At 42.0% G+C, this 27,468-nt stretch overlaps 1 protein-coding gene across 2 annotated transcripts in view; it reads right to left on the bottom strand.

Annotated features, from left to right (window-relative positions):
- COG3 (component of oligomeric golgi complex 3) overlaps positions 1-24,197 on the bottom strand; it is a 68,826-nt gene extending 44,629 nt beyond the window's left edge. The window contains exons 1-13 of one of the 2 annotated variants that reach the window (XM_075563052.1): positions 23,775-23,879; positions 19,082-19,160; positions 16,874-17,020; positions 13,349-13,410; positions 12,242-12,407; positions 11,540-11,614; positions 10,316-10,408; positions 9,038-9,163; positions 7,528-7,608; positions 5,653-5,696; positions 4,086-4,212; positions 2,448-2,539; positions 56-195 (exon numbers count right to left, since the gene is read on the bottom strand). In XM_075563052.1, the coding sequence (XP_075419167.1) occupies positions 56-195; positions 2,448-2,539; positions 4,086-4,212; positions 5,653-5,696; positions 7,528-7,608; positions 9,038-9,163; positions 10,316-10,408; positions 11,540-11,614; positions 12,242-12,407; positions 13,349-13,410; positions 16,874-17,020; positions 19,082-19,126 (1,198 nt within the window). In that variant the 5' untranslated portion in view covers positions 19,127-19,160; positions 23,775-23,879. Of the gene's footprint in view, positions 1-55; positions 196-2,447; positions 2,540-4,085; positions 4,213-5,652; positions 5,697-7,527; positions 7,609-9,037; positions 9,164-10,315; positions 10,409-11,539; positions 11,615-12,241; positions 12,408-13,348; positions 13,411-16,873; positions 17,021-19,081; positions 19,161-23,774 lie in introns of both variants that reach the window. The other variant, XM_075563051.1, reaches the window with a different exon arrangement.
- Positions 24,198-27,468: the final 3,271 nt, after the last annotated feature.

The following is a 27,468-nucleotide window of genomic DNA, read 5'->3' as shown; positions in this document are numbered from 1 at the left end:
AGCCATTGCTATAATTAAAAAGACCTTTAAGTTACCGTTTCTATTGATCATTTACCATTGTTCTGTACATGATCTTCAAGCACCTCGTTTTTAAGAATCCCACAAAGCTCTGACAGAGTCTCTAAGTGAATAACATGAATGATCAGCGGCCTGAAGACGTCATACAATGACACACACAGTTTCTCCAAAAGTTCACTGAAACAAAAGGAGAAAACATGGGCATAAGTCATCTTTGTAAAAGTCTAGAAAAGAACAAAGGCAACATATGTACAAATTCGCCTGATGCAAGCGATTTATGGATTGTGACAAGGGTTGTAAGAGTCCCCAATAAAATGAGAAAAAAACAAAGCCATCTTTGCATGGGACAGGAGGAAAGTAAAAAATAGAGGAAAGAACTAGGAGGCAAAGGCATTAATAGAGATACAAACATAGGCGTGCTCATATGTAAATATATAAATATTTTAACAGGAAGATAGTCTATGTACAGACATTTAAGACGTTAAGTATTAAGGGAGCAGATGGGTATTGCATCTCTACTAAAGTACTCCCTCAAAGAACTCTTTATTCTAATAGCCTGGCATTCTGTGATGCTCACCTTTCCGACAAGATTGCCAAAGTCAAAATGGGTACATAAGCAAATGTGGTGAAGAAAGCTATTAAAAGATATAATAGCTTTTAATAGCTATTAAAAGATATAATGTCTGGGGTCTTAATGGCTTGAAGTTAAACATGCGGCCATCTAGCAGATAAGAAACAAGCCCACATGGAAGAAGCACACCAGCCTGTGTGATCTTGAGATGTCTACAGGATCAGGTAACAGGCATCAGAAGACCCAAAACAAATATATTAATGCACATTATGGGGATCGGAGAGGAGACCCAAAGCCCATCTTGTAGACAATTGGACATTCCCTCACAGAAGGGTCCCAAGGAAAGAATGAGTCAGCCAGGGTGCAGCACAGCACCCACCGAACACACAACACTCCTCTAGTCCTTCAATGCTTCCTCCCCGCCACTATCATGACCCCAGCTCTACCTTACAAATCCAGCTAGACTGGAATGCACAATGGCACAGATAAGAGCTCTGGACACACAGAATCCAGAGCAGAGAAACCCCTCAGGCACAGTAATGGGAGTCATGATACCAGAAAGGTGGGGGGAAGAGGGAGAAATGGGGAACCATCTACAATTATTGATGTATAACGCCCCCCCCTGGGGGGAATAAATTAGAAACGTTGGCGAAGGGAGACAGTGGATGGTGTGAGATATGAAAATAATAATAATTTGTAATTTACTAGGGGTCCATGAGGGTAGGAGTGGGGGATGGTGAGAGAAAAAAGAGGAGCTACCACCAATGGCTCAAGTAGAAAAAAAATGATTGAAGATGATGATGGCAACATGAGTACAAATGTGTTTAATTCTGTATGGATTGATATATGGATTGTTATGAGCTATAAGAGCCCCCAATAAAATGATTTTAAAAAAATCATCTTTGCCAGATTCACTAACAGTATAAGAGGAGGCTCACTGATTGCTTCCAGCTTAGATAAAAATGATCTAAAAATAATCAAAAAAGATTTATTACAAAATAGCTTCTGAGCACTTATTATGAAAATTATGTAAAGTTTTAACTTTAAAAGCTCAGAATCAATAAGAAATCCTTAGCAGTCAATTGTAATCAGTTGTTCCCAACTAAATAACAATTCATTAAAAAATACTCTTTACGTCAGCAACAATTTTATGTATTTTCTTCCTAAAACAACAAAAAGATCTTGATAGATCAAAGCCTCCTTTTAGTTCTACTTCCCTGTGAATCAGACGATGTCACTCTCCCCATAAAAGAGAGGTTCAGAGTTCCTAATAGATTTATATAAGCAAACCCCAAAGTACTTGGGATACACCAAGTCTTTGGAGAAATTTTTAACATCTGACAGTGAAAAGATGGCGTTGTACATACTGAATATGGTGCTATAGAAAATATTTCATGGACAGTAAAAGCCAATAAAACCATGAAACACACTGGTTTCTTCCCCATGACAGAAGCCAATTAAATAGCCAAGAACCCAAAAGGAGTGTCCGAGGGTCTGAAAGACACTGGGGAAGGCCACAAACAGTGTCTATATTATGGACATGCCTTTCCCTGGTTGGAATCGGAGTGTGTGGACCAGAAGGAACCACGGTACTTTGTGGAGAGAAGACCATCTAGATTCCGAGGCCCCTCCCTGCCCTGGACACAGGTTCCCACCATCACATCAGTCTCCATACTCACATCACAAACCATCTACAAACATACCAGGTCTTGACATTCCACATTTATTTTCAGAAAATACCACTGCCCTAATCCAGCAACATTCTGTATACACACACACAAAGAAACTGAAACCTTCTGCAGCTAATACTAGAAGAGTTCATTAGTGGTTAACAAATTAAACTCCACATGCCACGTACTCTAGCTTTGAGGTCGGTTTTGTGAAAAACTCGGTGTAGAGCTGGTGTTCATCCTGGCAGACATGGACCATAAAAGCACAGCCACTGCGAACCTGTAGCAAACAAGCAAACATCACGGAGCGGTTAAAGACCGAGGTTTCCATCTCATTTGCAGACAGATGGTGCTTATGTCGCCTTCACACACCACTGTGAAGGGCAGAATCTGGCTGACCGCAACGCGTTCCTGAGGAACAGAGCCATGACTCCCATTTGTTTTCCCATGTATGCGCCATCCTCTAAACTTCTGACAATACATTACTTCTCTAGTCAAAGAGTATTTGAAACAAAAATAAAAGAATTTCATGCATTTTCCTGTATTAGGAATTAAAAATCACACAAACCAGCTCTTTTGCAGCAAAAGGAAAACTAAAATTAAATTGTCTACATAAAAGGACAAACTGAAATCTCATCTTTCAATAAACAATACAAACTTGATAGCTCAAATTTATGTCAATACCAACCAATGTAATTTTTCCCTTGTGACTCGGATGTTCTCAAACCCTCGGATAATGTTCTCCCTCTAGAGGGCTTTCTTGAATTCTCATTTACCTTCCCACTACCAGATCATTGCCCAATCCGGACCATTCCATTCCTTCAATAAAATTCAAGTTTGCTCTTCAACAATGGAGTGAAAGGTTCAGATTTACAAAGATGTCAACTCTTTCCAAATTCATCTGTAGACTCAATGCTCTCCACAACAAAATACTAACACGGAGAGAGAGAGAGAGAGAGGAGAGAGAGAGAGAGAGAGAGAGAGAGAGAGAGAGAGAGAGAGAGAGAGAGAGAGAGAGAGTGTGTGTGTAGGGGGAAAAAATGAGGAGTTGATACTAAAGGCTCAAGTAGAAAGCAAACGTTTTGAGAATGACGAGGGTAACAAATATACAAATGGGCTTGACACAAAGGATGGATGGATGGATCGTGAAAAGAGTTGTGGGAGCCCCCCAAAAATTATGTTTTTTAAAAAAAGAAGAAGAAAACAAAGTAGAAGAGCTAACTTTACTGGATATTAATATTTATTATAAAAATACAGTAATATGCCAATGTGATGCTGAATAAACCACAGGAGGATAGAATTAAAAATATACATGTACGTGTGTGTGTAGGTGAGGACGCTTTCAAAGTTGAGTGACGCATGCGATTTGTCAGAAAGAAAAATTCTCTAAGTTCACTGATACAGAGAACCTGTTATGAATTGAACTGTGTCCCCCAAAAAGGTATGTTGAAGGTCCTAATTCCTACACCGGGGAAACGGGGTTGCAGATGTCCTTAGTTTAAATTAAGCTGAGGTCAGTATGGCGGGCCCTCATCTCTTTCAAACTGGTGTCCTAAGTCGAGGAGAAGCTGGGAAAGACCAGTGAAGAACTTCCGGTAGCTTTTGGAGAGCATGGTCCTATCCCCACTCTGAATGCGGACTTCTCAACTCCAAGACTGTGAAACACGAAGTTTCTCTTGTTTTAAACACACCAGGTCGGTGCTACTCACTTACAGCAGCTGTAGGAAACTAACACGGTATTCACAAATGTATTACTCCTCAGGCAGATTTCTTGGGCATCCAACTAGCTCAGGTTTAACATTCAACCAAAGCAAGTCAAAACTTACCAAGGCACAATGATCTCTGTTATTCTGGCTGGTTAACTCGGTTACAGTACACGTGATGCTCGGGCCCAGGAGGAGCTCCCGCTGGTCAAGGTAACACTGGTGGATGTCATGGAGAAGTTGTTGGTATCTGAGGGGAAGCAAATGAGACTGCAGTGTGACGTCTTGATTCCAGACACCAGTATCCCCACTCTACCAGAGTTCACTTTGTTTGTGCAAAAGGCCTACATTCGTGCCTGCGTTCACTCGCCCACAGCTTCGAGGGGGAATTTCGCTTTACAATAAAATGTGAAAAACGAAACAAGCACTGCTGTTCCAGAGGAAGCGTACACTTCAGACAGCAAGCGATGTCACCACGTTCCTTCCCCGGGAACCTCCCTCAGCACCCCGGCGCCAGAGCCTGAGCTGTGTCTGGGAACACCGTCACCAGTGGGATCTGGGAGTTGACTTCGTCTCTGGTGTGAATTGGCAGGTTACTGCTGAGTCTGGGAACACTCCAAAATGTTGCCCATAAAAAAGAGGAGCTGAAACCAAGGGCTCAAGTAGAAAGAAAAATGTTTTGAAAATCATGATGGCCACATATATACGAATGCGCTTGATACAATTAATGTATGGATTGTTATAAAAGTTGTAAGAGCTCGCAATAAAATGAGTTCTAAAAACATGTTCCCAATATAAATAAGTGGCCATTGCTTCTTCCCTTTTCTCCATCCCACAGCTTACACAAGGTGTCACCAGAATGCTCGATTTTCACATAGCGGGCGGGGAGAAATAGCCAGAAACTAACCTAGTTGTAAATCCCAGAATGCGATGGCAAACCTCTAAATTATGTGGTCACCTCTTCCTTGCTCACATTACTAAATGTATTTCTTTAGAGAAAGAAAAAAACAAATCACAATAGGCCTGTATCATTTACAAAAGGACTTAGCTTTTAAGAGCAAGGACTTACATCAACCCAATGAGAAGGAAACCCTGCTCAGGAAAAGCTCCAGGCTTGCCCCTCAGATTAAGTGTATGTGTGCGGCAGTTTCATAATCTGGTGTCAGTGGGAGACTACTAAGAGAGAAGAGGTGGCGTCTAGCTTGTCAATCGGGTCACAGGTTGACGACCTCATGTGGAGGCTCGACAGATCTAAGTAGCTCATTGGAGGTCAGACAGACACACTCCCTGTGAGACAATCCTGTTGACAAACCACATGGAGCTACGCTGATAGAGCGAGAGCCCTGGAGCTGGAGGAGCCAGGTGGAGACCGCTGCCAAGCACTAAGATGCTACCACCACTGGATCCACAAGACTTTTCACCCACTGGCCTGCCATCTTCCTGCATTCAGCATCATTGCATGTGTTGCGTGAGTCTGAAGAGGAAACCAGACTGGAGTTGCTCTGAACTGGGCTGGGAAGTGTTCTTAATGTGCGATTGCTCTTTATATAAACCTCTTTCTTACACACGAGTCTCCCTGGATTTGTCTCTAATCAACCCAGACTAACGGCCTGCAACACGCGCTCCAAACGCAGAGAGGCGTCTCCACTCAGATAAAGAGAACGTCAGGGGAGAACTGTGGCATACTCACTCAGGTATTTTTTCCGATCGTTGTTCTATTTGTTCAATAAGAGTCTGCAAAACAAAGGAAGGTCTATCAGAATCAGTCTGACTTAGCCCTTCCATTACAATCTTGTCTGATGGTGATAGCATCCCAGGCTCACGTCTACACAAAGAAGTAAACTGACCATGAAGGTCACCTACATTGTGAAAAACCACCTGCTAAGGTTGCAATATATGCTTTCAGTTGCTAGGTGCACAGTTAGTATGTTTTTCATTATTTAAAACACTTGAAATTATGCTACAGATTCAGTTTTATAAGCTGTTTTTCTTCAGTTAATGTTATTTTATCAACATTTTCCTATCACAAAACAATGTTCATTAGATGAAAATGTATAAACACTCAAGAATTCCCATCATAAATATTATCTTAAACATCACTTTATATGGCTACGCACAAAGGGGCTTCAAAAAGTTCAAGGAAAAAATTCACTATCTTTTTATTCCATTTTCCATGAACTTTTTGAAAACTCCAGGTTTTTTATTCCATTTTCCATGAACTTTCTGAGCTCATGTATCCACTGGGTAGATGGACATGTGGACTGTCTTCTATTAAAACAGGTAGACTGTGCTTCCTAAGAACAGCCCACTGGTTGGTTAAGAGCTCTGGGCCTGGATTAAAGCTACGGGGCTCAAGCGCCTACTCCATCACCCCTCAGCAGGTAGTACTTTGAACCCCGGGCAGGTGGTTGACTTCTGAGATTTCACTCTGTGATGTCAAACTGATACCGTAAAGGTCCTCACTGAGTGCATGCCGCACACGAAGCACAGTGCCCGGCACCTTGTAAGCACTCCCACCATATTTGCTGTGACCTGTTTGCCTCTCAGATGATTTCGTATTGACTTAGGAGGCTATTTTGTATTGAATTGTGTCCCCAATAAAGTTGTATTGAAGTCTTAATGCTCACACCTAAAAATATGACCCTACTTTGAAAATGGGGGGTTTCTTTTATTATATGAATGAGTGTACCCTAAACCTCATCCCCTTCCCAGCAGAGTCTTATAAGAAAAGTGGTGTCAGGTGAATTATGAGAGTGACGAGTGCAACGAATGTATAAGGGTGCTTTGCTCAATTGATGTATGTACAGATTGTGATAAGAGCCTTATGAGCCCCAATAAAAAGATTTTTAAAAATGTTTTAAAAAAAGTGGTATCATACTGTATCTTCCAGGGCAGATCTGACCGCATCCCTGATGTTTAAAACACTTCGTCGGTTAGCCACTTGGCCCACACTAGCACGGTCTCTAAAGCCCCTTGGACAATGGGTCTTTGCCCTGCTCCCGGCTTCTTTCCCAATACTCTGCTCATGTCCTATGTTCCACTGACACAGTTCTCACAAAAGGCATGTCCTTTTCTGCCTGTACATCCCTTTAACATACCATTCTCTCTGTAAGAAAATATCCTTATCAATCCCTTGAAGTCTACCTGGTGAACTCTTTGGAAGCTCAAATAATGTGTTGCTCTAGGGACCTCCCCCGAGGATCTTTTCACGCACTGTCGGTGCTGCCCCCGAGACCCTACAGGACAGGGCGGAAGTGCCCCTGTGGGTTCCCGAGACTCAATTGTCTGCGGGAGCAGAAAGCCCAGTCCTCCTCCCGCACAGCGGCTGGTGGTTCCCAGATGCCGACCTTTCGCTCAGCTGCCCGACATGTAACCAGTACGCCGCCAGGGCTCCTCTGAGCGTCTGAGAAAGAACTACGTGCTCAGTGGCCTTTGCACTGAAGTCGTGCACTTTCCACTCATGGCCACCTCCATGGGTTAGCACAGAGCCTCACGTACAGGAGCACGGCAGCGGGCTGGCGAAGTAAAGCTCAGAGCAACACTCCACTTATGCCAACACACTTACTCTGACTTTGGGGGCAGCAGCTCGAAATTTCACATAGAATAGTGTGAACGCGTTGTCTGCATTAGGTACAGATGAAGGATCCTGAAGAAACACGGGTAGAAAAAGAGGAAAATAATTAGCAAACAAATATTTATTTGGAGAATATGACCCTGCCTATTCAGAAGGCTATCACTTGCTCTGTTAAGTCAACTAAAGGCTTATGAAGGAAATTCTAAGAGATTAAATTTTACGACAGTTATAAATTAATTATGGAGCTGTCATCTCTTTCCCCTTATCGTTAAAGTTTACCTTATATTACAAGAAACTTGTGGTTAAAGAGATGTAGAATCAGGTTCACACTCTGTCCCTTACTGGGTCTGGAGGAATGGCCAAATTATTCTACTTTTGTGAAATCGATCCCTGCTTCCTTACAAGGGAGCAACACACCAGCAGGGAGGCCGGTGCAGTTCAACGGTACACAGTACACCACCTGGCAGCTAGTAGGCACTAGATCACAGTGCCCAAAACTGACTGAAAATTTCACAAAATAGAGAAATCAATATTCTAACTTTTCTGTTAACAAAGCAATGTGAGGAGTAAAATAGTTTAACTTCGAAAAAGCAACACAAAAATCAGAGGTTCTGAATTCAAAACGTCCCATATGCTACCCCATCCAGGGGATGGGGAAGTTTTAGAAGGAAGTGGTGGTGGTGGTGACCCCAACATTGTAATTAATGTCACTAAGTTGTACACTTAAATGGTTAAAACAGCAAATGTATGTTACATATGTTTTACCACAATAAAATTAAAATGTTTCTTTAAAAAATATGCCATTCATGTTCTTTAGGAAGTAACTTAAAAAAAAAAATCAACATATAACCTTTCATTCTCTTGTGTAAAACCGTGCTCAATGACAACCCAAGTCAGCCTTTCCCATTCTCTATGCCAACACCCTGTGGGTTGCTCGCTCCTAGTTTCCACAGAACCCAGGTGCTTTTTCTCCAGTGGTCATTGCTTCTGCAAGTGGGCTCCATGGGTACACGGGCACCACTCTGCTACTGGCCACTTCTCGTTCATTACCAGGCACGGAGAAGGCTTGCCAGAAAGATACATTTAACTTGCTCATGTAGAAGGTCATGAAAAAATACACTAACGTATAAAAAGAAATTATCAATTTCTATTCGATATAATCCCATCATGCCACTTTTACAATTTTGGTTTATTTCCTCCCAATATTTTCATGAAAAAGATAGAAAAGAAACTGTTTTAAGTTACAAATACATTTTATCTTACTTGGTGATCTATCATACAGTACTGGATAATTTTCACACTGTCAAATACTCTTTGGAAATAAAACTATAAATGCATACATGGCCATTTCCCTTTATTCTATAAATAAAATTGCAATACATAACTCTTATTGGATAAAACTTAAAAGTGTTTTAAATGTCAGATTAAGATTATCGAGGATTAATGAATCAATGATTTATTTATTTATTTTGAAAGTCTGTTACTCTATGGGCTAACTTACCCTTTTTAATAACTGGTTAGTGAGGTTCTGTAGTGTGTTCACAGTGTACGACTTCATGAGGTGCAAAGCTTTAGAGAGACACTGCTTAAACTTCAGCAAATATACAGGATAATCTTTAAAATTTGGCTGAAAGAGAAAGAGAATGATTTACATAAAGACTGGCAAAACAAACTTCCAATGAAAATCACAGTACTCTTGCATAGTTATATATAAATACACACGAGGGAGGAGACGAAGTCAAAAACGCCATGGAAAACAGTGCAACTAAAAGATCATGGATTTTTCCGCAACTTTTTGAAGTTCCCTTTATTTCTATGTATGTGGGGACACACCTGCACCCCCCCACCCACATACACACACACATATATAGTTTCTTAAACTTAAGAAAGTCTTATAAAAATAATTTTTTAAAGTCTTACATAGCTCTTAAGATCACAAACACTGAATGCCTTGCTCAAAGCCAAATGCCTTGTGCCTCGGCACATGAACAGAAGTTAATAAACAGTTAGTTAATCAGCAGCTGTTAAGCAATTACAGTGGTTACACACTGGGCTGCTATTCACAGGGTCAGCAGTTCAAAGCTACCAGCTGCTCTGCAGAAGAGGAAATGAGTTTTCTACTCCCATAAAGAATTAAAGTTTTGGAAACTCACGGGGGGCATTTTTACCCTGTCCTGTAGGGTCACTATGAGTCAGCATCAACTGATGGCATGAGTTAAGAGAGGTTTTACTGTTATCGATTATGTATTTTCAATACCCTGACGACTTCAGGGAGCCCTGGTTATGAGTTGGGCTGCTAATCCTAAAGTCAGTAGCTTGAACCCACCAGCCGCTCCGCAGCTTCCTGCTCTTGTAAAGAGTTACAGTGTCAGAAACCCAAAAGAGGGGCTCTACTCTGTCCTGGGGTCGCTCACATTCAAGGAGGCTGAGTTGGAAGGACTGCGGACCAATGAGGAAGGTCCAGTTAAGGAAAAGGGTATGAGGGGGGGGATTAAACCAAAGGCTTGTTCTCTTATTTCCCACAGCAGAGCACTTTGTTTTCAGAAGAAACATCAACCACATCAGGGGAACAACGATCTAAAACTGGAACACACTTTCAAGAGGGAAAAAGGAGGAAGAGCTGTTTTATTCCAATGGCTGCCTCTTTCACAGCACTGTTAATATCCACCACGAGTTTACTACCGTGTTTCTCCTTAGAAGATATCACTGTTTTACAGTAGGAAAGGTGATATAAAGGAAGTTAAGCTTTCTTTAAAAGATGCAGAAATAACATACTTACATGAGAGGAGATATACATTATACAATCATCTAACTTGGCCAGCATAGGTATAAATCCTTCACTATTCACAGACAATGTAGGGGAATTCAATTTCTTTAAGGAAAACAAGGAGAAAAACTATCTTAATTCACAAAAGAAGATGTAGGTAAGCATTTTAAAGTCTCATTAGAATGAGCATATGTCTTTCACAACACAGTTATACAATTGGATTTGAAAATGTTTCTGGAGAAAAATTCTATTGTTTTTTAAATCTGTTTTTACATGAACTTTTGTGTCAACATCTTTACATTTAAATGGCACCATAATACCCTTAAATGCAACCCATGCACAGCTATAAATAAAGAATAAATGTTTTAAATGATAAGTGAATTTAGTTTATTCCCAATGACCCTCAAGGGGGCCGGCTCCTGGTGGACACGCAAAGGCTTTGCGTCGCTTCACTGTTCAGTTTTACACTAGAATATTGCAGTCGGTACCTACAGCTCCCACTTTCTAGTCCTCTACAATCAACGTAATGTGCCACTTTCACACACTGGTGCCTTTTTTAAATAAATAATATTTACCAGTCAACAATGAAAATAAAACACCACAGCAATGAAAATAAAGCATCACAATAAACAAGCAGGTTGATGACAAAGCAAGAAACTATTTTCCACTGAATTCCATTAATTCCGAGTTTTACAAATGTCTCCTTTGTAAAGTATAATAATTGTGATTAATTTAATAATTTTAATACTGTTTTACTTGTCTTTAGGAGGACTAATTTATAAGCCAGAAAACTAAAGAAATACAATTCACATAACAATCTGTCTTGGAACTACTGTTCTGGAATACACGTATGCCTTCTGAGAACAGCACTTCTCCTGTAGCTAGACATGAGTCTAGGTCTTCTACAAAATAGTTTGATTAACACAACCACAGCTTTTTAAAAAAAGTTAGTATTTCTTCTTATAATCTTCGTCACAACTTACAAATTATTCCTTAAGTAATCAACCAAAAAAAAGAAGTAATCAACAAGTTATTTTTATTACAATTTTAGAATGCTAATTAAATCTGAGTTGATAATGATTAGCTATAAATTAAGATGTCTTCAAGCAAGCTCACAAGTAAATTAGGGTATCAATTATAAGTTTAAAGATTATGTTCAGAGAAACATAAAATTACCAGGAGTACTAAAGGCATTAAAAATACTACTTTACCAAAAGTAAAAAAAATGAGGCTTACTGTGTTAATCGTTTCCAATTCATTAAAATAGGAAAGCTTTTGTTGAATATTTTCAGCCAGATCAACAAGTTCCGACTACATTTTTTAAAAAGAAAAGAAAATTAATTACAATGGATAACTGTAGTCTATCAAAGTTACATTGAACAGGTTTCTATTATACATGTAAGTCTATATTACACATAAGATTTCAGATTAATGCTGATTTGTGTAAACATGAAATAAAATCGGTAATGAGTATGCCAGGAGGTGTCTCCTGGGCTTTTTACAAAATAATAATCACCTTTAAAAAAACAAAAATATACACAAAGGAAACCCTGAGATTAAGCATAATATGCTAAATATTCCATCTCTAGGTGACACGCTTAATGCAATCTGTCCTCGGCTGATATTTACCCTTCACTATTATCACCAGCTTTTCTGGCGTGTGTCAGTAATGAAGGGTAGACAGAGCAAACTAATACTCCCCTTTGCTGCATGCAACCCTGCACCGAGACCTACCAAACCTAATGCAGAAAAGCTCCCCGTGGCCCATTACCATAAATGGATTTAAACGAAAAGTAGGCTGTGAACATTCTAAAGCACACACTCTCCCCCAAGGCCCCCATACATACTTGGAGAAATCAATAATATTCAAATTAAACTATGTTCATCTATTTCAAAACTAAATCTAATCACTGGCCCCTTGCTCCAACTCCACATTACCTGTTCTCTGAGGAGCTGTTCACAGGCTTCATGTAGGGCTCCGGTCTTATTGGACACAAAGAGATACTGTTTCTGCAATGACTCCAGGTGCTGAAGAGCATTGTTTACATCATTCAGTATCGCATCACACTGCTCCTGAAACCCAGACAAGTAATCCCTCATCTGTCTAGAAAACAGAACCAAAAGGGGATTGACAATAATACTCGCCCCCAATAAACAGCAAAGCCTCGCTCTTCCCAAAATGTTTGACTTTCAGGAGGAAAGTTTAACCAAAATCAATTCTATTCACAAATGTATCAAAACACTATTTCATCCCCAGTCAACCCTTAATAATGACAATACTGTAAGCAATGAAAGAAATCAGTCACGAAGCTACAAAAAACTTCCATGGTTGTTCCCATGGAAGAGAAAAAAAATGTGGCTCAACTTTCAGAGACCAGGACATTCTGGAGCATCAATTAAGGTCAACTTTCAAGTCACTTCCACCTTTGAGAGGTGAGGTGATGCAGCAGAAAGAACACTAGACGTGTCTCTGGGACAGAGCCTGCTGCAAAAACACTTTCCTCACAGATGAGCTGTGTGGGTTAGATGGGCCCCTGCATCACAGTGCCAACACAAGTAAGAGTAGTCTATGGATAATATCTCCATGAAAATGCTCAGCCTACATCCCCCAAATTATCTAAAATTTTCTGTAATATTCCCCATACGATCAGCATATACAAATAAAACAGCACAGTTATAAATAACCTCCTGAAAGCTGTCTCTGCAGTCTCCTCGTCAGTCACCCTTTATACACAAAAGCAATAAACACCTACACTTCCAGAAAACTTAATGGTTGGTGGAGTTATAATGCCTAGCCCTCCCTAACCTATTAAGTCTGATAATACTCTTTTTGGTAATGGCACAACTTCCAATGCCAGTTGTAATGACCCAAAACCTCTCCCGGACTCTTCATTAAAAAATACTGTGCTAATAAATAAATGAATAAGCATGGTGCTATAGGAATTTCTTTGCATCGGAATTCTGTTTTGAAGGCACATACTGTGACACACATCAGATGTCTATGTTCTAAACTTCAGAAAAACCACAAATGAAGGAGCCACATACCTGTATTTAGTTCCTTCATCCTGATCCATCTGAGTTTGGAGCTTTGCAAACCAAGAGAAAAACTGGGGAAAGAAGAGTATTAAATTGACAACAAAACCAAACAGAACGAAAGTGGCTACAAGCCACACAACAAGTCAAGCTGAATAACACTATTTCAGTTTTATTGCTTTGGGCTCAGACATTAATAATTAGTTGTAAAGCAGAGGAAGGCAATTTCATTATATATTCAATACCCACACACTAGAAAACAAACCAGGTATTCACACATGGGCCACCTTCAGGGTCATATAAGGAAGGATAGCAGATATAATTACGTATGCGCTCATTTGCTGAACTTTAGGATATACAAGGGGGTGCCCAAAACACCTGGAATTCCCCCGCCCCAAAGCTATGAATTTATGTTTTTTTACAAAACAACTTTATCACCTTCAAAGTACTCTCCCTTACACTTAATACATTTGTCAAATATGCAATTCCATTCTTGGAAACATTTTTCAAACTCATGTGTTTGGATGGCTGACAGTACCTCCCTCGTTTTTTTCTTCACCTATTCTACATAGTCAAATCACTGTCCTTTCATGTCCCACTTCATTTGTAGAATCAAAAAGAAGTTTCACAGAGCAAGGTAAGGTGAGTCAGGTGTGCAGGGCAAGAGAAGCATGCTTTTTTTTAACCAAAAACTGGTGCACTGAGATGGCTGTATGAGCAGGTGCATTGTCAGGGCAGCAAAACCAGTCCCTCCCCGCCGCCACAAATCAGGCTTTTGGTGGCACATTGTTCCGCTATCTTTTCAGAACCTCTAAATAGAAAGCTTGATGAACAGCCTGACCTGGTGGAATGAACTCCAAATGCACTACGAGTGGACATTTTCTTCCATTCGGAAGTTGATGGATGTCCAGGAGAAGGTTTGTCATCAATCCACATTTCACCTTTTTTGAAATGAGAAAACCACTTTTTCCCATAGTGCTATCCTTGAAAGCTGTATTCAACATCACAAGTTTCCGCAGGATTTTTCTCCAGCAAAAAACAAAATTTCACAGCACACACTGTTCTCTTAAGTTGGCCATCACAGAAAATGAGGCTCAAGTGAAACTGCTTTGATGAAAAAATTCACTGTGAACAGATAAAACCTTCCTAGGCAAGGCCACTAGATGCACTAACTCAGAGCAGAATTGTTCCATGCTCGCCTAGTGGGAGAAATGCGTACTATCCTAGTGGAGGCTTTTTACATTTGGGTATTTGGGGGGGGTACCTCCCTCGCATCATTGAGCTTTGGGTAAATGTTATCGAATGAGAAATAGGAGAAATTAAACTCAGAAATAATATAAACATGAGTTTGGGCATTAGCCAAACTTGAGTGTGAAGTTTAGGTCAAAAAGAGGGAGGGGGGGTGCTATTTGACCTTGCTAATGGCATGAGAGTTGTTTTGGGGTGAAAGAAATGTTTGATACCCTGATTACAGTGGCAATTACATAGGTAAGTACATCTGTCAAAACTCATTAAGCTACCTGTACACTTAAAATGAGCACATTCTGCTGTATGTAAATTATAACTCAATAAATTCAATTTAAATTTTTTTAGATATATAAGTATACAAATTCAACCCAGAAGATACTTTTTAATAGTCCAACAAAGTTCACAGACTTGATACAAGATTATTGTTTTCAACTCTCAAGCAAGATTGTGTAGTAAGGCACCCTCTCAAGACACCAGGCCTGGGCTATTGCTGACTGAGCATTTATTGTGTGCATTTATATGTATTTTCTGATTTAATCTACTGGGAAAAACCCTATGAGAGCCATATTATAATGAGCCCTCTTTTACAGATTAAGAAACTAAAGCCCTAAGAAGTTAAGCTCACAGGACAGAAAGTGACGGAGCTTTGAAAGTCAGCTCTGCTTAACTCAAGCGCTCTTGCCCGCCACTGCTCGGTACACTGCCCCTCTCTATGTCCAAGCCACTAGATTTGCTGGGTGTTTTACTCAGTAAATGCCTCAGCTTTGATTCTCAACAGAATGGAGAGAAGAGACAGAAGAGGCAGCAGAAGAAACCATTATACATTTAGCTTTTTAATTAGGAAAAGTCAAAAACCAAGAGGAGCATTCCGCTTGCTAAATTACTAAAGAAATAAATGTAAATGTGATCTAAAAGGAATATTCAGGTTTATAAAAAAGGGATCATTTAGTGGCAAGCAGAGAAGTGTGTGTGTGTGTGTGTGTGTGTGTGTTGCATGTATGTGTGCTGGAGTGACAGGTTAACTAACACAGACAACACGGGGTGTAGTCAAGCAGTCCATAAAATATCCCAACTTTAAAAATCAGCATCGACACTTGGAATATCATATTTTAACAGTATTATAAATATAACTAGGTAACTGGGAGACTTAAGATACATGAAAGACAACCACTACTTACACAAAATCAAGAATGTTCAATAAAATGATTTTTTAAAAGCAGGCATTATCCATAATAAGAAAATAGAGGGAAAAATAATATAAATAAATAAAGAAGATAGTAAGAACGAAAATTTCAACCAGTGGAGGAATGAATAAAAAATATTCTATATGTACAATGGGATGCTATGTATCATTAAAGAACAATGATAAAACTGTCCAAAAGTAAATAAACCAACAAGTCAAAAGAAGAGAATGTTGACAGAACGAGTATGAAAATGAAACACCATGAAAACACTTGCATTGGTTTTACAGTGTTTTCACCGTGTGTGGTTGTGTAACAAAATACAAATTGGGTATTCCACATGTGCGATGGATATTTAATTTGCATTAGAATTAGAATTGTACAATTTAAAAAAACAATGTTCAAGATAAACAACATTCACTATCATTTCAAATGTTCAGAACTTTTATTTTAATTATTAATAATTTTCTTGGCGGGGCTCTTACAAATCTTGTTAACAATTCACCATTTAATTATATTAAGCACACTTGTACATATGTTGGCATCAACATTTCCAAAACATCTTCTTTCTACTTCAGCCCTTGGTATTAGCTCTTTTTTGTTTGTTTTTTTAACCATTTTATTGGGGGCTCGTACAACTCTTATCATGATCCACTGTGTCAAGCACATTTGTACATTTGTTGCCTTCATCATTCTCAAAACGTTTGCTTTCTACTTGAGCCTTTGGTTAGCTCCTCTTTTCCCCTCCCTCCCTCACCCTTCCACCTTGTGAATCCTTGATAAATTATGTCATTGTTATTTCATGTCGTACACAGTCCATGGTCTCTCTTCATACCTTGCTTAGTAGTTTCCTGCATTATTCTTTTTTTAAATCACTATGCTTTATGTTTAATTATGTTCGAATTTACAATAAAATACATCTTGCATATCAGATATTTATATTATGATTCATAACAGTAGCAAAATTACAGTTATGAAGTAGCATGAAAAATAATTTTATGATTGGAGGTCACCACAACATGAGGAACTGTAGTGTGTGTGTGTGTGTGTGTGTGTGTGTGTGTACACCGAAACTATAGATGTCCTTAGAAAAGACACTGCTACTCACCTGCTGAGCAGTTTCAATTCTTTCATCTTCCATCTCTAAGGATGTAAAGCCCTTCGTGAGAATGTCTTCCATAGATTCAGGCACCACTGAAGATGGGGAAACGGGCAGTAGCTGGGATGTTAAATTGCTGAAGTCTTCAAATGGAAGCTTAAAAAAAGTCACAAAGATATTTAAACATGGAAGGTCTCTGAATCTAACTCAAGATAGGTTTCCACCTAAGGTGCTCTGAAAGAGACTGGAATGTGTCCCGTTACATTGTTCGGTGTTAATAAGCAGCATGCAATAATAGAGTTCCCCGTGCGAAACACTAATCTCACCGTGCAATGGTGGCGCAGATGTCCCCCACCACTAAGGTATAAGGAACAAGTTCAGAGTGTCCCACCAGTTTCTGAGGAGCCTCACACCACCCTCTAATAACTAATAACTTGGACTACAATGGGGAGCACACCTAGAGTGCTTTCTTCACAATTAAAGTTAGGACAGGTGTTAGTTAATTCACCTGCAGCCAAAGAGACAAACTCTAGAGAGACCTAAAAGAATGCAGCAGATGCTGGGGAAGGTAAGAGGCCAAGCCTCTAAGTTCAATTCTAGTGTTTAGCCCTAACTCATGATATTTAAGGTCCTTCAATAAGCAAGATGATCCAAGGACTCTCTCTAATTATGTGAAGTGTTTTTTGAAGACAGTATTTTCTCTCAAAGCTAAATTAAGCTAGATGCAAATGACCCATCACTAATTTGAAGACCTTCCTGAATGCAACCCTTTAACAGGCCCAGTTTTGCAGCATAGTAAAGCAGCATGTAAGAGGGCAGCCTGTTCAAATCCTACCTCTGTGTCACAAGCTGTGTGACAGTGAGCAAGCTACTTAGTGCTTCCAACCCTCCATGTCACCTCTGTGATGCAGGAATGACAGTGTCTGCACCAAAACGAAGGTGAACGGGCAGGTGGAGGAAGACAGACTTCTTGGAATGCGCCTCAGTAAGATCAACTGTCCATGTGAACCCTTTCAGAAGGGTGACTTCATGCTAGGTATGAAGAGAGTTGTCCCACAGTAAGAACTGTGTGGGGAAGGCCCAGTGAGGATCTCTCTGGAGCCTACAGTGTTGCCATCAACTGTGTGCTACAGTGGAAGCTCCAGTGACACTATGCTGAGATAAGCTGCATCTGCCTCGGTGGAACCACGTCAGCTGCCAACAACAACCTGTCTCCTCGGGGAAGTCGTGAGGGTAGAGGGACACCTTTTCAGGCCAAAAAGTTACCCACAGTAAGGACAAGTACTCAATAAATCTCAGTCACTCCCACTTACCATATTAGCAATAAACTGATTAATAACGATGAATAAGGAAGACTGAAGAAGTGATCTATTTGAACTATGGTGCAGACAGAGAATTCTGAAAATACCACGGACTGCCAGAGAACAAACAAAGCTACCCAGCAAAAGCACAGCAACAAAGGCCCTCAGAAGCTAGGAATGGTGAGACTTTGGACATGTTATCAGGAGACACCGTCCTTGAAGGAGGACATCAATCTTGTTAAAGTAAAAGGTCGACAAGAAAGAGAACCTTCAAGGAGATGGACACAGTGGCTGCAACAATGGGCTCACACATAACAGCAACTGTGAGGACAACCCGGGACTGGCAGTGTTTCCTTATATCGTATGGAGAGTCCCTGTGAGCCAAACCTACTTTAAGGCACCTAACAACATGCCTAACAGTAGACTACGTGAATTTAAATCTCCGAATCTTCTCCTGCCCTTGAAAACAGAGAATAAGCAATCTTTTTAAAAATATATTTTATAAGTAGTTACATGGTTGCTCCTTGTGGGCTCCTCTTTTTCACTGGCCCTCTCCTTTATCAAGCCTGAACTCAAGGGACTGGTCCTTCTTGATGGCATGCCCAAGCATGGACTCCTAACTTCCCCTCTAAATACTTCAATACTTTCTTCCATATTACTCTCAAATTCTGCCCCTGACATCACTTCTTTTCAGATGGTCAAAAATTTAGCATTTGCGTCCTAATTAGTCTGATTTTTTAAATTATACCATATACTTTGGAGCTTCCAGAAACTTGGCAAAATTCCACCTCCTTAAACAAGCAGCCATCTAGCTCAAAAGCAACAAAGCCCACATGGAAGAAGCACACCAGCCTGTGTGATCACGAGGTGTCAAAGGGATCAGATATAAGGCATTATTAGAACAAAAAAATCTTACCATAGTGAATGAGGGGGGAGTGCGGAGTAGAGACCCAAAGCCCATTTGTAGGCCACTGGAGATCCCCTTGCAGAGGGATCTAGGGGAGGAGATGAGCCAGTCAAGGTGCGATGTAGCACCAATGAAGAATACAGTTTTCCTCTAGATCCTAAATGCTTCCTCCACCCCCACCCCCACCCCCCACTGTCATGATCCGAATTCTACCTTGCAAGTCTGGCTAGACCAGAGGATGGACACTGGTACAGATAGGAACTGGAAACACAGGGAATCCAGGCCGGATGATCCCTTCAGGACTAGTAGTAATGTGAGTGGCTATAACAGGAGGATAGAGGTAGGGTGGGTTAGAAAGGAGGAACCGATTACAGGGATCTACATATGACCTCCTCCCTGGGGGACAGACAACAGAAAAGGGGGTGAAGGGAGACGTCGGACAGTGTAAGATATGACAAAATAATAATTTATAAATTATCAAGGGCTCATGAGGGAGGGGGGACTGCGGAGGGAGGGGAAAATGAAGACCTGATGCCAAGGACTTAAGTGGAGAGCAAATGTTTTGAGAATGATGAGGGCAAGAAATGTACAGATGTGCTTTACACAGCTGATGTATGTATGGATTGTGATAAGTTGTATGAGCCCCTAATAAAACAATTTTTAAAAATTCCACCTCCTGTGACACCTTCATTGTTTGGGGCGGGCACACCGTCACTATTATCATTTCAGAGATCTATGCGTGACATGTATGTGTGCGGCATCTGTCATCTTGAACCAAGAAACGTTTCTTTTCTAATTTACTTTACAAATATGATTGTATGAAAACTCTACACCTGAGAAGGTACTAGAGATATTCCAGGTATGCTCTGTTATCTGAATGTTGTAAGAAAATACCAAGATCATCTGAATTTGTAAAGAACGCTCTATGAGATTACAATGACCAATACTAGCTACTGTACAATCATACTAACTTTTATATACTAGAAGCAGGTGGCTTCCAATTTCCTTGTTCTAAAACAACACTATTTTCTCTCAAAGCAAGCAGGAGCAAAGCAACGCTGCAGCCATTTCGAACATTATGTTTTAGTAACAAAACAAAGCAAATCCTTTTATTTTTTATTTCTCTTATTCATCATTTTATTGGGAGCTCTTACAGATGTCATTACATTCCATAATTCAAATAATTCAAGCATAGTTGTACAATTGCTACTGCAGTCACTTTCGAAACATTTTCTTCTTGAAGTCTTCTATATCAGCTCCCCTTTATCCCCTCCCATCCCCCAGGAACCATCATTGTTATATATCATTATTATTATATATATGAACATATATACTTTTTAAGCCGTATCTTACCCCATCCAATATATCCATTCACCTACAATTGTTATTTGCTCCCAAGTCCCTTTTTAATAGCCTGCCATCTCCCTCAGGTACGTGTGCCCACTGCTCCTGAAATGCAGTAGCCAATCACACAGAAGGGTATGTGTGTGTGTGTGTGTGTGTGTGAGAGAGAGAGAGAGAGAGAGAGAGAGAGAGAGAGAGAGAGAGAGAGAGATCGGAGTGGGGTGTTAACCACAAGCATCCCTGCCCTGCCCTCCCACTCACTTCTGAAGAGCAGACAGGCCCAAGAGCACCAGTGACAGAAGAGCGCAAAGCTGGGTTGGTGATGATCGGGCCCAAAGGGCTACTGTACAGCCCTCTATGCAAAAGGGATAGGAATATATTAAAAGACAACCACAGTAGGCTAGCAACAAACACACCTTTCTCTCCCAAGCAGTACTGCCCTGCAGCAGTTCTGGGATGGCGAAACTCACTTTCCATAGCAATCTAATCCATCTGTTTCCTAACTAAACCTGGCTGTTGCTCTCTCTTGGGAGTAAGCCCATGAAAAGGCCGATAGGGAAGCTACAAATCTTCCCCTTGTCTCCCCTTTGGTCTGCGTGACACCTAAACCAGTTCAGCTTAGCATGACCGCCACCCAATGCAGATCATTCGACAGAAAACTCAAGAACAGTACTAGTCAATCATTTGCACTTTCCATGTAATGCTCACAACTCCCCAGGAGATCCTGTACTAGTACAATCTCCTCTTATAGAGAAGAAGGAAGATGTTAAACTTTCTAAAGGTCATACAGCTCCAAGAAAGCAACTCCTGTAACAGTATTGCCTCCAAGTTCACAATAAATTATTTTGGCTTCCTGTCACTAGGTTAAACTAAGTCCCTGTCACTCATTAAACTAAGTTCAGCGTACTATACCAAGGAAAATATTTCAACAACACAAAGCTTGCCCTGAGCCCCAGACACAAATCCACCTGATATTCCACTGAAAACCATTTTCTCTAACGCCAAATAAAGGGTAAGACTCAAAACAAAAACCAAAAATGGTTCACTCCTTTCTCAGGTAAGACTAAAACTCACTGCCATGGGATATTCGGACTCCCGTCAGCCTATAGGGCAGAGTAGAGCTGCCCTTTCCTGGGCTGTTGTTATTTTTTGCAGCTATCATGTTTTGTTAAACAGCATATACGGAGGCAAAATATAATACAACAAACTGATTGTGTAACATCAACTTAGGCTTTCAAATGAATCATGAACAGAATAAAAATGCCTTTTTCAACATAATACAAAATGACACCATTACATCAGAGGCCTGGGGGTGGCAGCTTATATGAGCAGCCTCCCGTACTGAGTGCACACTGGAAAAACTAAGCTCACAGGGCAGTTTTCTCTGGTGGAATGCTTTGGGTCAAAGGTCATACTCTTCTGGCACCAAAGAGTGAAAGCTGTCCCAGGTACTGAGTTTGCAGGTGAGATTTCAAGGCTGAAAATCTTCCAGGGGCAAATAGCCCCAACTGCCTCCCACTTCCTCACCAGGGCTACTCAGATAAGAACAGCTCTTCACAAAAAGAGAGAGCTCTCTTCCACAGGCGTTGCCAGCTTTGTGGGATTTACAATATTTACTGAGCTAGCCGGCCTCCTGCTATTTCACTCATCTGCCCTCACGGAATAACTCCTGTCATCAAGTCGATGCCAACTCATAATGGCCCTGTAGCCATGACAGAACTGCTCCTGCACGTTTCCAAAACTGTAACGGTGAGAGTCTTTCCTTCTGTGGGGTAGCTGGTGATTTCAATCTGCTGACCTTGTGGCTAGCAGCCGAGCGCACCACCAGGTTAAAGTGGGCTGCTCACCATGAAGTCGGTAGTTTGAACCCACCAGCTGATCCTTAGCAGAAGGGTGAGGCTTTCTGCTCCTGTACAGCACCACCAGGGCACCTAAGAATGGGTCACACCCACTGCCACCAAGTTGATTCAGATTCACAGCAACTCCATAGAGGGCTTTCGAGAATGTACATCTTTATGGAACCTGATAGCCTCATCTTTCACCCGAGGAGCAGCTGGTGGATGCGAACTGATAACCTTGTAGTTCGAAGTCCAACGCTCACTTAGTGCCACAAAGACTCCCTGAGTTGGTACATAATATAATGACTACATGTAGCTAATAAATAGATACTGTATGACACAAACATGAAAACTGGGGTGAGAATGACAAGATCCCACTTACTTCACCCCAAATTCTTACCCTCATAGGAAGAGAGAACAAGAAATCAGAGTATGACTGACGGCAATAAACAGACTGCGTTCCTTTTCTCATAGACTAGCTGCCCACAAGCCCAATGGGGTCTGAGGAAGTACCCTGCCTCAGGCACAGGCTAAGTCAATTCTAAACAAATTGGAAAATTTATAGAGTAATAATTTTCAGGGTGTGAAAAAGTTTGATTGCAAGCCCAAAAAAAATTTTCCACCTGCTTCCTCCTTGATTCCAAACTTACTTCCGGCAAAATATGCTAAAGTGAACAAAAAAAGATAAACCAACTGTATTTTAGGGTCAAGCATGCCAACAGTGAAAAGGGTGAGAACTTTTAAACCAACGTTCTTAACCTTTGAAGTTTGTGGGGAGAAAAAAAAGTTAACCTCTACATTTCACGCCTCTCCGTAGGCTTCCCAAAGCAAAGGCAGCCTCTGCTCTTCGTGACCTTCCTGAACATGGCCTCGGAACTAAGCAGTTTGCCAAGCACCTGGCCATTCAGAAGGCATACTTCTTGCTATTAAAGCTAATAAGTGTAATTGCACACGCATCAGTAAGATGCGCGGAAACGTGTCCCTGTGTTTTAAAACTTCTGAGCATTATCTAATAATGCACTGACCCGGCTTTCAAAGTGAATGCACTGACATTGCTTTTCGGGGGGCTGAATCAACTGATCCTATAACCTGCACGTGATGGAGAACCCGGCTCCCTGTTCAATCTATGGACCAAACTGTGCGTCGGGTCAGCGGGGCAGTCACGTGTTGGGTCTCCCCTAACACCCCCGTGGGGGGAAGAACGTGGGAGCTTCTGACTCGGGGGTGGGGTTAGGGGGGGGGGTCGTAATGCAGAATTAAGCCCCGGACGACTCCTGGACGCAAGGGGCAAGGCCAACCGTCCCACGTAGCAAGGCTGGACGCCTCCGCGGCAGTCCCGCGGCCGGGGGTCGGGTCATGGTCGCCGCAGCAATGCCCGACAGCCTCGGTAGCTAAGGGGCTGCTGCCACGGTGCCCGCCCGCGTACGACGAGAGGGAGAGCCCCCGGGCCGCGGGCAGCGACTGAAGCACCCGCGACCGGCACAGGAGCGCCCCGCACCTCAGCCCCGCCGCCCCCTCACCTCGGCCGGCAAGGGCAGGTTCTCCGCCGCTGCCTTCAGCTCGAGCACCGAGTCCGTCTGCCTGTCGGTCAGCGGCGCCGTGGTGTCCGGTCTCCGGTCCCAGAGAGCCAGCTTTTCCCTGGCGTCCCGCTCCGAAGCCGCCTCCGGCTGCAGCAGCAGGGCCGCTTCCGCCGCCATCGCCGCCGCCCCTCGGGCCTCGGCAGCCGCCGAGTGGACGGGACCGCGCCAGGGAGGCTCGGGCCACTTCCGGGAGCGCGGAGGCTTCCAGCAGAGCACCGGCGGCGGGGCGGGACAACGTGACCCGGAAACGCTCCCGCAGCTCCCGGGCGGGACCGAGGCCAGCACAGACGTGGCTTTAAGTGGGGTACAAATATATCCGGTTGGGAGTCGCCAGAGGTCGAAGGACATAGGCCTAAGCGGAAGTAGAAGTGCCCCTACCGGAAGTACTTTGTGGGCGTCAATAACTTTATTGTAAAGAGAAATCTTCCTGGCTGGATCCATTTCTAAGCTCCCGGATCCACCGCCTCCCTGCTCCTAAGTGGCAGCCCTGAGTGGAGGGGCTGATTTACATGCTGACAGATTCGTTGCCTAGATCAAAACCCCACTCTTAGATTGTCGAACATTCAATAATTAGGATTTGTATGAGGATACATACAAATACAAGGATTTATGTGTACCAGACATCATGAATAGTACCGAAGAACTGGAAACAGCCTAAATGTCGAACGCTGAAGAATGTGCTTAATAACTCCGGGCACAGACATGCAATTGGAATACTATTCTGCCATTTTAATCATACTGTAGATTTGAATGAGGAACCTAGTGGCTTCGTGGGTACTGACTGCAGTTATACTGCTAACCACAAGGCTAGAGGTTCAAACCCACCAGCCCCTTTACAGAAGAACGACTAGTGGTTCTCCAAGATGTAACGCCTGGGAAACCCACTGCGACAGTTCAAGTCTGCTCTATAGGGTTGTTATGAGTCGGGTTTGGTTTTTGGTTTATCAAAACTTATTCTGAAAAAGAATTCATTGCCATCAAGTCGATTCTGACTCTTAGAAAGGTCAGGGTAGAACCGCTCCGTAAGTTTCCAAGATTAACTCCACAGGACTAGAAAGCCTCATCTTTCACCCACAGAGCAGCTGATGGCTTCCAGTGTAGAACTGATTCCACCAGGGCTTGTTTATCAAAATTAAGGCTGGAGACATAGAGGAGCTAGCCTCTCTGGAGATTGATCTACCCATTCTATTTCTGATCATCTATCCTAGGGAAATTGTATATGCAACAATGAGTACATAGAAGGATGGTTAGTAATACAGGAAAATTGGACACAATGTAGGGTCTGGTAGTGAACCTCAGGAAAATCAAGGTACTAGCGTATCTGAATAGGAAGACATCAGACCTAAGTCAAATGGGAATAAAATCATGAAGTCCCTGAAAAATTCCGATTGTAGACTTCTGACTCAGGATTTGCACTTGACACCCATCTGGACTGGTTGGGGTTACTCACTAGGGGTGCCACGCTGAAAGTCTAAAGGTGTAATGTGGGGTCGGGGTAGTGCTGAGTACAATAGACTGCTCTGTCCCTGACTGCGGGACAGCAATGGGAACTTTTAGGATGTATGTCTTTCGGACATGAATGCTGGAGACTACAAGGATCTATGTGTTATTAGTTAAGTGGGACCCAAGATATGGGACCCTGAAAGAAAAGGGGACTGAATGATGGATTATACCATGTCCTCTCTAATTAACCTAGAGATATTCTTCTGCTCTGTGTCAGAATCCCTGTTAGACTTGTGACTGTTTGTATGTTTGCTTGAGATCTCTCTCTCTCTCTCTCTCTCTCTCTCTCTCTCTCTCTCTCTCTCTCTCTCTCTCTCTCTCTCTCTCTCTCTCTCTTTGGTGTCTATACAAGATTGGCAGGATAGGCAATCCTACAGAGATAGCAGCAGGACCAAGAGTGGTTCCTGAGAGGCATGGAAGGGGAGGAGGTGGGAGGAGGTGAGCAGTGAGCCAATAATGATAGATACAGGGAATAGTAGGTGTTCTAAATTTGATGGCAAGGAGGGTGTAGCTTTTCTGATCATGTTTGATCAGTCAAATTGTATCTGAGAGATTACTGAGAGGTGAGCAATGGGTAAACATGATAATAGGTCAGGAGGAAAGAAGAAAGGAAAAATTATATAGGTAAGTAGAGATAAATATAGGTGTGTTTGTTTATATTACTCGTGTGTGTGTGTGTGTGTGTGTGTGTGAATGCTACAAGGAAGCAGATGGACTTTGGGCCTCTACTTAAATCCAACCTCAGTACAAGAACAGTTTGTTCTAATAATGTGGCACTGTATGACACCCACCTTCCTGACAGGATCACTGAAGACAAATTGGGTGCATAAGCAAATGTGGTGAAGAAAGTGGATGGTGCCTGCCTATCAAAAGATATAGCATCTGGGGTCTTAAAAGTTTGTAGTTAAACAAGCAGCCATCTAGCAGGGAAGCAGCAAAGTCCACATGGAATAGGCACACCAGATCATGAAGTGTCGATGGGAAAAAGTATCAGAAGTTCAAAAACAAGCAACCCAATTGATATAAAGAGGTGTGGATGTAGGAGAGACCCCCTTGTAGAAGGGTTGCAGGGAAAGGACGATAAATCCAGGGTGCCCTATGGAACTGGTGAAACACATATTTATCCTCTAGTTCTTTAATAGTCCCTCCCCTTACTATTAGGGCTTTTATTTGTTTTATTTCATTAATCATGTTAGACTTGCTTATGTTCATTTGTATAATTAAGATCGTTTGATACAAGAAAGCCTACATAGATAACGGTTCAGAAACAGTAACCGGAGTAATGGTTCCCTGAGTGTATGGGAAGAGGGGGGGGGAAGAAAGGGAAGCAGGGGCTGACAGCACTGATGACTGCACAACCCCACTCGAGGGGAATGAACAACAGAATCGCGTGTGAATGGATATATTGGAAGGTGTAAGATATGGCAATAAGTAAATAAATAGGGTTCCTGGAGGGGAGGGGAGGGGAGGGATAAAGGGGAGCTAATATCAAGAAGTAAAAGAAGAAAGAAAAATGTTTTAAAATTGACTGTGGTGAGAAGAAGCACATGGCCTAAGTGAATACAAGGTGTTGAACAGACCAGGTAGCAGATACCAAGAAACAAAACCATCATTGTGTGATCACCTTCCTCACATAAACGCTGAAGACGAAAGTGTGCATAAGCAAGAGTGGTGAAGAAGGCTGATAGTGTCCAGCTATTGAGAGATATAGTGTCTGGGGATTTAAAGGTTTGAAAGTAAACAAACGGCCATCTAGCCCAGAAGCAACAAAGCCCACATGGAAGCAGCACACCAACATGTGTGATCATGAAGGGCAGAGGGGACCAGGTTTCAAACAACAAAGGCAGGGGAGAAAAATAAATCACATCACCATGAATGAGGGGAATGCATGATGGGGACCCAATGCCCACCCGTAGACAGCTGGACATCCCTTGCAGAGGGGTATTGGGGAGGAGATGGGTCACTCGGGGTTCAGTGTAGCAACGATGAAACTCCAAACCTTCCTCTAGTTCTTGAACGCTTCCCCCACCCCCAATTCTCCTGATCCCAATTCTGCCTTACGGACCTGGTTAGACCAGAGGATGCACAGCGGTGCAGTAGCGATCTGGAAACACAGGGAAACTAGGACGGA

This window comes from Tenrec ecaudatus, chromosome 11, assembly GCF_050624435.1.
Source record: "Tenrec ecaudatus isolate mTenEca1 chromosome 11, mTenEca1.hap1, whole genome shotgun sequence".
NCBI classification, from domain to species: domain Eukaryota; kingdom Metazoa; phylum Chordata; class Mammalia; order Afrosoricida; family Tenrecidae; genus Tenrec; species Tenrec ecaudatus.
The sequence above is the reverse complement of the archived record's forward strand: the minus strand, read 5'-3'. Positions and strand labels throughout refer to the sequence as shown.